The sequence below is a fragment of the Strix aluco genome, chromosome 4, assembly GCF_031877795.1.
Source record: "Strix aluco isolate bStrAlu1 chromosome 4, bStrAlu1.hap1, whole genome shotgun sequence".
NCBI lineage: Eukaryota > Metazoa > Chordata > Aves > Strigiformes > Strigidae > Strix > Strix aluco.
This window is the reverse complement of record NC_133934.1, coordinates 94,160,313-94,172,552: the sequence shown is the minus strand read 5'-3', so window position 1 is coordinate 94,172,552 and position 12,240 is coordinate 94,160,313. Positions and strand designations below refer to the sequence as shown.

At 43.8% G+C, this 12,240-nt stretch overlaps 1 protein-coding gene across 8 annotated transcripts in view; it reads right to left on the bottom strand.

Annotated features, from left to right (window-relative positions):
• Window positions 1-7,058: 7,058 nt before the first annotated feature.
• The window catches only part of ACTN1 (actinin alpha 1), a 92,762-nt gene continuing 87,580 nt past the window's right edge, over window positions 7,059-12,240 (bottom strand). For 3 of the 8 annotated variants that reach the window (XM_074824393.1, XM_074824394.1, XM_074824400.1), the window contains 3 exons: window positions 12,051-12,131; window positions 9,802-9,960; window positions 7,059-7,953 (listed from right to left, as the gene is read on the bottom strand). In XM_074824393.1, the coding sequence (XP_074680494.1) occupies window positions 7,795-7,953; window positions 9,802-9,960; window positions 12,051-12,131 (399 nt within the window). In that variant the 3' untranslated portion in view covers window positions 7,059-7,794. Of the gene's footprint in view, window positions 7,954-9,801; window positions 9,961-11,443; window positions 11,510-12,050; window positions 12,132-12,240 lie in introns of all 8 variants that reach the window. The other 5 variants (XM_074824401.1, XM_074824402.1, XM_074824397.1 and 2 more) reach the window with 3 other exon arrangements.

Genomic DNA, 12,240 nt, shown 5'->3' with positions numbered 1-12,240 from the left:
GTGGAGGCTCCGCAACTTCTCTGGGCAGACTGATCCAGTGTTTGACCACCCGTACAGTAAAAAAGTGTTTTCTTGTGTTCGGATGAAATTTCAAGGTTTTTAATTGTCAGTGGATGCTACCGAGATGACCGTGGCTCCCTCCTCTTCATTCCCTCCCATCAGGTACTTTTACACATTCAGCCTTCTCCCAGCTGAACAGTCCCAGCTCTCCCGGCCTCTCCTTATATGAAAGATGCTCCAGTCCCGCAGCCATCTTTGTGGCCCTGTGCTGGACTCCAGTAAGTCCATCTCTCTTTTGTCCTGGGGAGCCCAGCAGAGAACATGATGCTCCAGGTCTGGCCTCACCAGTGCTGAGTAGAGGGGAAGGATCACCTCCCTTGACCTGCCAGCAATGCTCTCCTAATGCAGCACAGGATGCTGTTGGCTTTTGCCGCAAGGCAACTGATGTGAACTTTTTTTGGTAAGAAAATGGAGTAATGTGACAGCTTAATAAAGCCAGCTGTGATTTAAAAAGTGGGTAGCTGTAACTGGGGCAAGTATGGCTTACATGGTTTGAATACAATGTTCAGTTACAAGGCTGTTTTACTTCTTTATTTGGTAAGACTGTCCAGGACACTCAAAATGGTAGCCCTGTGACTCTTCCTATGCAAATTCTGTGTAGGTAGCAGAGCTGGACAGTTATGGGAGTAGCACCAGAGTCTCTGTGTGCCTGTGTGCTTGAATCGCTGCGTAAGAAGCTCAGCAGCAGAAAAAAGCTCCTTAGGTGGCAGTCTTGGAATGGTATGGGAGTAAGAGGGACTTGAGTTACCGGCAATAATGAAGATAAGTCATGCCAGAAGCTCAATTAAAGCTTTTTTGGTTTTATCCTGCATCTCTGCAGCCTCTGGGGTCATGTCAGTGGGGAAGAATGCAGCTGTGTGTCTGGAACACAGCCCCGGCTGCTCTGGCGGTGCCTGAGCTGGGCTGCAGTCCTGCTTTCCCTTTCTTGGTCGTGGACACTCTGCACGGGTGATGAGAGGCATGAAATATATCATTAGAAGAATCTGCAGCGTTGCCTGTAGTGTGTGGGTAGAGTTTCTGGGAGCTATCATGTGCAAAATCAACTTTCGTAATAAAGCTGTATTTTAGTTTCCTTGTTATTTTCGTTGCACAAAAAGATCAGTCTCTCAGAAGACCATCCGAAAGCCCACTGGATACTATTAGCGTTCTGACTGCACACCTACAAATGTAAACAAATAGCTGGAATTGGGATACTTAAAAAACACAATCTGTTTATTGCTGGGGTAAATGAACTGCTTTTTTCTTCCCCAAGGAAGACATTTTATTTTCTCTGTGGCAGAAAGCAGGATGCTGTGGTTCAGTACCACAGATTAGAGATTGTGCCATATTCAAGTAAGAAGTAGCAGGAGAGAAATTCTTCATTAAAGTGATGGTGGTGACATTTGAATGTGCTTAATAATAAAGAAGGTATAAAATGCTTTCTTAACTCTGCAGTTTAAAGTAATCCTTGGCTTCAGGCAAATCTGTACAATGAAAACCACAGGGTTCATACAAAAAGCCACGACAGCAATTAAGGAACTGGGGGGAATGGTCTGGGAAAAGGTTTGAAATAGTTGTAGGATGACTGCAGCACTTAGACTGGAATGTGACAGAACTGGGCTTGGACCTCCCGGAGGACCACAGGCAAATTGCTTCTGGCTGGAGACAATAAGCACCCAGTTGCCTTCACGGCAGCACCTGACAGGTGCCAGCTGCCCTGCAGACCTTGAGCTAGGTCTTGCACGGGACACAGGGGAAAGTAGATGTCTGGGGACCAAAAATGCTCGCGTGCTAGCAAGTGAGTGAGTGAGGAGCTGCTAGGAAGCGGTGGGGAGAGATGTAGGTCTTAACATCCTGCCCCTGCTCATACAAACACACCTGCCTGCAGCTGGGAAACCAGAGCCTTGTTCTACTTGGGATCCACAGGTCGGAGTCATCTCAAAGAAAAGTGCCAACATCTGTTTCTAGTGAGGATTAACTAGGACTTGCTCTTTCCTTTAGCTGCCAAAAGACATGTTGAGACCAACAGCTACATTTTGTAAAATGGACTATTGTTTAAAACACCCATTACTCCATAGGGTTGGGTCCGTTGTCTTCCTCCAACTGAAGATTCAGGCTCCCACCCGCCTCAGAGTGCCCTAACCACATGTGCGCCTGTGGTGGCAGAGGCGGGCGGCTCCTCTCATTCAAGCTGTGCCACTATGGAGCAGACAACTGAGGGAAAGCAACCATAAGGGCAGACCCAGTGGCTGGAGTGCTGGGAGAGGTCCCAGGGCCTGTGTCCCACCCTGAGGCTTTGTTCTGTATTTTATCCTTTGACCGTTTAAGAGAAAATACCTAAAAAATGCCTCTGTCGGGGACTGAAATGCAGCATTCCTTTTGCAAAGTGATTGCCAAAACCACAAGGATACGGGTTCATGCCCTCTCTCCTATTGCTTGCGTGCTTATTCTATTCTGTATTTCTCAGAGACGGACAGAGTGAGGCTGGGGAGATGCTCCCTGGCCCAGCCTATGAGGTTTCCCGCTGGTTAGGATGTAGTGCTGGGTGATGGGGATCACCTGAGGAGGAATGAAGCGTTGAACTTTCATTACTCTCCTGATGTGAAGGCAATTTTAGGCAATTAGGCTCTTATAGAGCAAATGGGTGGCAAACCCACCTAGAGGCTTTGCAAAGAAAGCAGCCAGTCTTGCTGGTTTGTACTGCTCTTTGTACATGGGGTGAGGTTTGCTGCCCCAAGTGATGTGGGGTCTTTGCGAGGGCAATGCTTGGACCCTGATGGGGACTGTCACAGGGGACGAGGTGTCCAGTTGTTTCAGTGGCCCATTCCAGGCCTGCCCTGAAGCAGAAACGTAGGCATGCAGAGAAGGCTTAGATGCAACAGGGAAAAGCCTAGAGAACATTACCTCCAGATTTGGGCAGCAGCTGAACAGAGGCTGGATTGCAATTGTAAATATAGGCTTTGCATTTCTACCTTCTAGTGACACCTAGCCCTTTCTCCCCGTGTGCCTTCTTCATCTGTACACCGGGAATAACACTAGATGTTTCCCACGGCAGTAGTGAGAGCTTATGCTTTTCCAGACAGGTCCTCAGATCAGGGTCACTGAGGTATTGAGATAGCTGCAGATACTTCTTGATATTTTGCTTGAATGCTTGCTAGGTCACCAGGAATTGAACTACTGACTAATAGCGAGAAGGTGTAAAAAGTGTTACAGAGAAGAGATAAGACAGTGATGGGATGTAGTGCAGTTTCTACTAACGTGTTTTCATGCATATATGTCCCAGAAATCAAAGCAGAGAGTAAAACTGAGACTATTTCCTGACTGTTGTGTGGTGTCCAAAGACAGGGGAGGAATCCATTTTAATATTTTATTGGTGAGATGTATAGTCTATAGTGGCTGTAAGTCCTCAGAATATAGAAAAGATTAATTTTCTTCTTGAACTTTCAGTGGGTTTAAATTGCTGAGATTTAAATCTACCTAAAATAGCCTTATAGAACCTCCTTCCCTGGACGAGATCTAATCATCTAATTTTATCCTTCGCAATGTCTGACTTCTCTACTGACTGCAGCATTGAACACATTTTCTTGGTGTGCTGGGGAATGTTCTGATTACCTGCTTGTCTCAGGATATGCCCTAGACTTTGTTAATCTAGGTTTATTATGCTAAGACTTTCTCAGCAGCTTAGAGCTAATGCAATAGATTTTAAGGGTTTACAGTAGCCAGAGTCACCTCGGCAGTTTGATCAGTTCAACAGAATTAAGCTTCCTTAGTGCTTGGCTACCACAGGGGTGGAAAAAATCTGTCCTACCCCAGCATCTGTAGTGCAAGTAATGTCATACAAATAATCTTGTTATGGTCTGAAAATCATACCTGCATTCAGGCTTCTTAACAAAGTCATTTTAGTTCAAGCTGTTCCTTTTCCCAGCTGTTATGAACAGTCACCCTCTCTTTATTCCTTGCCCTCAGTTATTTCCCTGATAAAACCAGTCAGTCTGATTCAGCTGGATGGATCCTCCATGGACATATGAATACTTCTTTGAAACCAAGTTCATTCAAGGTTGCAGACCAGTTTCCTTTCATTGTCTTCTGAGACTCCTGGCTCTGCTCCTCTGCTCCAAAACCAGATGCTGGCAGCACTGAAGACATGCAACAGTCACAAGATAGATTTGAGAGGCTTTTGGAAATGTGGCTGACATTCTGGCAGGCAAGACAGACCCACGTTGTCTGAGCACTGCTGTGTTTTTTGCCCATGTACTATCAGACAGTCATGCCAGGGCCGGTACTGCAATCTCAGCAGCCAAAGATATCAACAGTCATGAAAGGAAAATGGTTAATTTCTTGGGAAAGCATTATTTCAATTTCCATGCCTGAAAATAGTGAGCATGGCAGACTGACAAAAACAGTCTACCCCTGAATGGGAGATGTGAGCTTGAAGCGGATTGTCCGCTGCTTCTGTTCTTGGCAGGGGAAGGGGCAGTCAACTGAGCTGCAAACAGCTGCTTCCAGAGACGAATTTCATCAAGGCTGATGTCAGGACTTGGCTAAAGAATGGCACGTTAGCTGCAAAGCCATGAGCCTAATACAAAAAGCTGTTTTCAGATTCCAGCATACTAACTGCCAGAGACTGTTAGGCCACAAGATTGCAAGATACGCCTTGTGCTGCATATGAGGAAGATGAATGTGTTGCAGCATCCTAGAGCTCCTCCTCGGGTGGGGTGGGAATGGGAAAGCCTTATCTACAGCCTAGATGGAAAGACCAGGTCATGTTCGCTCTAGCCACTTTGTCAAAGGCTGTGCCACATAAGCAGAAATACCAGTAGATGTACCTAAAATTTTAGGCATATCTATTGCCAGTATTTTGGACTCTATTCAAGGCGAAGCCTTTCTGGTGCTGTTAGTGCCTCAACTTCACCAAAGGCTGCAGTGCTGTGGTGCCAGTGGAGCAACATCAGCAAGGCCAGAGACCACACCCTGCCACCAATTTGTGGTGTGACAGGGACGAGCCACCTGTTTTCTGTCTCACAAAACCAGGAAGACTTACACCCAGCTGGGGTTTTGTGGGAAACCTGGTCACAGAGCGCAGCACTACCACAGCTCAGTAAAAGGTTTTTGTAAAGACTTCTGGAATCTCCAAGCATGAACTTGCAGAACGCTGTCACTGGGATCATTTAAAATAATTTGGCTCCATTCTCAGAGGGGTAGCAGACCTGGGCCCAAAGCGATGGCCCAAGGTGCACCTATGCTCTTTTTCCAGCCCTATTTCAAAATAACATGGGCTCTTTTCTCCAGATAGTGGTCATTCAATAACCCAGCAGATATTCCCCCCATTACTGTTAATATAAAAACCCACAAAACATGCATAAAAAAGTGTATCATTACATCTTCTGGGATGGGTACAACCCACAGAGAACCTCAATTTGTTTGACAGTGCAAACATCTTTTTCCAGGTGCAGCAAACCAAGCACAAGGCAGCTACCGTGGAAGAGGAAAGAGGATTATCAAAGCAAGGGCAATGGCCACTCTGAGTCAAACTTCAATGTGAATTATCTGATGATGCCTGTAGTCATCCTCTCTGCTGTTTTACTTTCAAACAGATAGCCTGTGTTATGTATGTTAAAACATGGCAATAGAATCAGCACTCCCTGTCTTTGAAGAGGACAGTCCCATTTGTAGCAACATAGTAGTGATGTAGCTGAAAATGGGTTTATAGAGGAGCTTGCGAGTGGATTAAATACTGATGCAGCTGCAAGTCCTATTTACTGCCCATTCATATCGACCCCTCCAGGCCTCTCAGTATCATGGGTTACAACACAGGAAACTCCGCTTCAGCTCAACCCCAGCACTCATTAACAATGCAACTGTAGGTTAAGTTACATGAACTGTCTCAGCTTCAACCTGTGAAGACAAACTACGGCATGCTCAGTCTGGCCTCGTCTGTGTATGAAGCTAAATGGCGCTCACCCCTGCATACCCTCTGTGAACACGTTATCCAGCCTATAGGAGAACACAGATCTTGGCGTCTCCTGGAACAAGTGTGGCATCACACATTAAGCATCCCCTCTCCCACATACAGTATGCAGATACCATCAGGTTGGGATACATCACAACACCGCTGTGATTTTTATTGTGTTCTACTCAAGGTCAGGAATAAACCAGAAAGCTGCGCTGAACCCCAACCCACCACGTACAATGGCTTCCTCAGGGCTTGGCTCTGCCCTGGAGAACGGAAGGGCAGCGCTACTGAGAGCTGCAGGAGCTCCGCGTGACTCTGCGCGTGAATTCTCCGCTCCTGCAGTCGTTACCTCAAAATAAAAACTGCCTTTGGGACTAGAGACAGCAGTATGTGATTATACCTAAAAAACACTCACTTGAAACATGTCATGAAGCGGTAATGCAGTTTTTTGCTCCTAACTCCATGTTTCCTAAAAAAAGTTTGTGGGAGAGCAGGAAATGCACCTGTAATGAGATGGCTGGCAGGGGATGAGCTGTTTTCAGGCATGTGCCGGTGTGTATACTTTATGACTCATTAAAGGTCCCAAAGGAGTTTCTTTTGAATGTCCAGTACAAAGATGATCTTGAGGACTCTGGAAGAATTTACAATGTCAGAAGATGTGCTATCAAGAGCAGTGAGGTATTCAATGCTCAGCATGGAACAGTGGAGGAATTTTCCATAGATGGTTCAAGATAGGGTGGTTGTTTGTTTGCACAGTTTGAGTGTGTTCTTTAAGGAAACACAGTCTGTGCTGGGTTTTAAGGAACAACAAGAGTATTGTTCCTAGAGATGTGGGTGTATCAGGGATGGTTAAAAATTATATAAGACATTAATTTAAAGTAGTAAGAAAGCTGTGGAAATTCCAACATCATTCAACAAGAATGAAAAGGTTAAGGGGGAAAGGAAGCTTACCTTTAAAGTACTGTAATTTCAATTTAAAAACCATTAATTTTGGATTCTCATCATGTTTGTGGTTTTAACTACATAGGATTAAACAATTTTACTATACAAATGAATAAAGTCTAGATTTGTTATCACAAGAAATTTTTAATATGGTTTGTGACAAGCAATATCAAAGTTACCAACTCTCAAGCTTCATGTTCTGAAACCAGACAACTCTCAGCAACAAAAAAAGTTGTGCACTGATAAACATAGGAGGCATATTGTATTTTTTAATTAAATATGAAAACAGGAGCTGTGTACATTATTTTTTTCCCTAGAAAACACAGCAATTTCAAAAGTTTATCATAAAATATTTTCATGAAATGAGTGAACCAGCAAACACATGCACTTGTGTGCCTTCCCCCCTCCCAAGATAAACGTGATAAGAGACATACGCAAATGTAAAAGTTAACAGAACAAGTGGCGTTTTGTTGTTGTTTGGTTCTTTTTGGAAAGGATGGAATGTAACATTGTGCTCGACTTTCTATGTCACAACAAAAAATATTTGGTGCAATATTTTAACATTTTCTTTTTAAGTTTCAATCTGGTGGAGAAAAATACCTTTTTCTATAATAAAATATGTCTGTTCTTTTTAAAACTTAACTTTTTTGCACAAAATAATTTTGTAAACTGTCATTTCAAGGGCAAGGTAGGCGGTGCCATGTCAATGTCCTCCCCCCCCCACTTAAAAATGTGATCTGTTATCTGAAGCAAAACAGGGAAACACAAAAAAGAGCGGAGCAGAGGCTGCTTTGCAAAGAGAAAGAAGGGCGTGTCGGACGGGGGAGAGGGGAGGGAGCGTGTGGTGGGACAGAAAAAAGTTAAAGGTCACTTTCGCCGTAGAGTGCCGTGGAGAAGGACATGTAGTCCAGGGCACCGGGTACAGCATCACGGCCATTGTAGGGTGCCATTCTAGCAATGCAGTATTCAGCCTGATCAGGAGGCAGTTCCCGCCGTAATTCATCCACAGTGATGTAGTTCTGCAACGAGGACAAACGATAAGGTGATTGTTACGTTCAGAAAACTGACCTTCCTCAGAGGAACAACCAACCCCTGTCCCCCCAGGGCAGCAGACAACACTCAGGGACAGGACCCCAGCAACTACACTAGTACTGCACACCCACACAGGGAGCTGTGCGCATACACCTTGGGAGGAAATGCAGTCACCCCCTACCATTCTGGCAAGAAAATGGTTTTTACGATGGAGACAAAGATTGTTTTTGCAGGAGAGATGCTGGCACACCTAAGGAAAAGACCTGGAGGTAAGTAAGGTAAGGTGTTAGTCTAAGACTGTGCCTTCCCGTTGACAGGGTAGGTCCTGCTGAAAGCAAATGGGAGGAAGCAGAGATTTCACTTGGACCCTGTCCCTCACTGGCAGGAGGTAACAGCTGCTTGTGCTGCTTGGGAATTGCTGTTCCCCCTCTTCAGAGCGAGGAAGGAGCCATTCCCACTAGCTCCGGCTGGCGGCACCAGTGCAGGCAGCAGACAAGCAAACACTTTGTATTGCTTCCACAGTTCCCCCAACAATCCTTGCCTTTCACAGCACACATTTTTAATAAGCAAGCACGACGTCTTATGTAAATTCAGCTTCTGGAGACTCACTGAGCTGAGGTAGCCTGGCTTCTCTCCATGCAGGAGGTAACAGTAGCTGCCTGTTTGCTAAGCAGTATGTTGTCTTTAGCTAACTGACTCATGGGCATTTGCAGTCTGTCTGAACAATGGTTCAGGTTTCACACCATCTCTCTCTCTCCTGTGACTTTTTATTCCCCCTCCCCCCCACCTTTCAGTTTAATGACTGGAGTGAGTAAGAGGTATTTTTCTTCATAATGAAATACTGATTCATGTTATAGTCACTAGAGCATATTAAAAACTGACAAGTATATTTAACATACTGTACAGAGTAAATGAGTAAGTAATACTGTATCCAAAAGTACCTATTTATTCAGTGATTAGCTTATCTGAATAATGTGGGATTTTCAGGTCTTGAAAGACAATAGGACTGGCTTCAGTCAGGCAGATGCCTAAAGGATGGGTATCATGGGTTTCTACATTACAGATTATGAAAAGATTATTAGTGAGACATGGAAACCAGTGCTGGATTTAAGGGTAACTCATTACAGTCTAAGAAATGGTGTCCAACAATTGAAGTGAGATGAATAAAAACATTAGCAAATATAGATATATTAATATTACTTGTACGTATTATTTGTTCAATTACGTAAAAGATTAGGGGGGATTGTTATGTAAGAAAAATAAGATTACATAATTTTTTTATTCAGCAGGTTCCACTGATGATGATGATGCAAATTTAGAAAATTAATACTTTTAGTATCATGCTGTAAGTTTTCCTACTTTAGACTAATTTTTATGATTAAAAGATGCTTCTCTTGCAGATACAACGTATCCTCAATGAAAATCTACTATTGATTGTATAACAACGGATAGTGACACATGTATATCTGAGAAAGGTCATCTCAAGTTCACAGCTGTCAGTAATTAATAGTTTTTCAAGACTAATCAAGAACCATCTGCTGAATTTGTTCATACATTTTAAAATAACAAATCACAACCAAGCTCTTAATTAAATTTTTAAAGCAAGAGTGGGCAGCAAAGTTCTGACTGACAGCTGAACAGGACTTTCAAGTGCCTTGGCAGGCTGCTCATTAACCCACACTTTAGCCTTGCACTCCTCCAGCACTGCACAATGTTCCTGTGAAAATACCTGCCACGCTAGAGAGTGCTTCCCTCCACACTTTCTCTCGGGAGATGAGAGAAAAAAGGAAAACAGGAGCAATGCAGATGCAGGAAAGGAGGGTGTGGAGCCTGACCTTATCGCCAGCCAGGATCTTGAAGGAAGCCATAACCTGGTCAGCAGTATCTGTATCTGCTGTTTCCCGGGACATGAAGTCAATGAAGGCCTGGAACGTCACTACACCCAAACGGTTAGGGTCAACGATGCTCATGATGCGGGCAAACTCGGCCTCTCCCTGGAGAACAAGACAGTCATGTCAGCCTGGACATTTGGGCAGCGGTGCTATGAAAGTGGGGAGAAGCTGTTCAGCAGCAAATCTCACAGCTAGAAGAACAAAGCCAAATAGAAACCACTTCTGTTTTTTTAATCAGGATATTCTTTTTTAGCTTGCTGTTGTGTACAAATGCTTCCCACTCATTTGTCCTTTGGAATAAAACATTCTCAGCTGTGCCCTAGGATAACATCCAGCTCCACCTAGCTCTAGGACAATGCTACTATCAGGGAACAATATCACACAGACTTCAGGGGAAGATGCAAATCTCTCTGTAATACATGTCGTGCTAGATGTCTCTAGCAATATTTGAAGATCTGCATTCTTCAAATCCTTTTACTTTCATTTACTAAAAGAGAACTTCTACAGTTCTCTTCAGCTGCCAGAACAGAAATCACCAGAAGAAATGTCTCTGGGGTCTTTAATAGTATCCGGTTCATCTTAACTAGACAGGCTTTGGAAAGAAGGACTCATGTATCTGGAGTGGCCCGGGGAAGTGGCCTTTACAGGGAAGATCCTACAAAGAAGTTTGCTACAGAAGCCAAAACCTTGTAGTGTTGTTTGCGGCATTTTTTTTTCTTCATATAAACGTAAGATCATCTATTCTCATCTCCGGGACTCCTTTCTCCCCAGGTAAGGAGGAGGGGAGAGCAGAGCTGAGTTTTCTCCTGGGAGCAGGCTCTTCTAACACATCTAGAACAGTATACCTTCCAGAATAATTAAGGTATCTAATCAAATGTTACTGCCGCTTGGCACGCTACACTAAAGAGGCTGAATTTATACTGGGCTGATGAGTAAGATGAATAAACAGTGCTTTGCCTGACATCAGGAGCAAAGACACTGAGAGTACAGCTGAATATTTTTGCACTATGCTCTTCTCCTGCCCTTTGATGAGCATGAGTCTTTGGTGAAGCTTATCCTATTAGTTATTGTGCCTCTCGAGGTGCCACATGTTACTGTTCTGAATATGCAGGTACTCTAGTGGGGGAAAAGCTATGGGGAGGAGGAAGACTGGAACTTGAACTTACTTACAAGTACAGGAAGATTGATGTGAAATAAATGGCAGGAATGAGAGGAGCAGCGTTTGAGTGTATTCAGAAATCAGATCATGTATACTTCCAGATGAGTTCAACTGATACTTAGGGCTGGGGAAGTTGTGTGTGCTGTGCAGTTTATTGTTTCTTCCACTTGTAGCTACACAGTTTAATAAATATAATTCTTATTTGAAATATACAGGAATTAGACAATGTTTTCCATTTTTTTACCTTCAGCTACCACTGAGAGACAAGAATTTTATGTGTACAACTAATACTAGATTTAACATCCATTGCTGATAATTCTGGAAAATAGGCTGTATTTACCGTGCTTCATGACATATTCTCCCTTTATTTTTGATGGTGCCTACAAGAATCACTTTGAACAGGAGTGACAGAGGGCTCTACATTACCATATTGTAACCCATGGAGATAAGGCAGGCTCGGAAATCTTCACAATCCATCATACCAGTCTTCTTCTACAGGGAATGATGCAAAGATGGAAAAAGCCAAGAGAGAAAAGGGAGACCAGTCCAGGGAGAAATGAACCCACAGGAGACATTACAAAGAATGAGTTTCAGGGGGAGGAGATGGAAGAAAGGATTTACAGGACAATGAAAAACAGAGGAAAGGTAGTTTGTGAAACCATGAGGAAGCAAAGGTGGTTTTGGACATGGAATAGTTTACACACGAGGGACATATTGATGATGAAAAAAAGGAATGAAGATATCAAGCCAGACAGATTGAGGGATGGACAGGAAAAGGAGTGTTAAGTGACACAGAAGTAAATGGAATAGTTTGAAGACATAAAAGGAATTATCCCAAGACAAACAATTAGGGAATTAAGAAGGAATAGATACCAAAGTACATTTAGAGAGGAAGTAGTATAGAAAAGTGATGTATATATAGTCAAACACAAGAACAGCAATGACGGATTAAGACAAACAAGAAAAGAAAGGAAAAAACTGTTATTTTTTCACAGTTTAACATCTGGCTGTGTTCACCACTAGCATTCAGTACCTGTGCATCGTTTCCAATATCGTAACCCAAGCTGATGAGACAGGCTTTGAATTCCTCAGGGCCAAGTGTGCCGGAGTGGTCCTGGTTATGCGGTGTGCCAGGCAGCAGGACATGCAGTGCCAGTGGGGTGACGGTGTGGGGCAGAAGGAAGGGAGACACAGAGGAGATCAGAGGGAGGTGGAAGGACAAC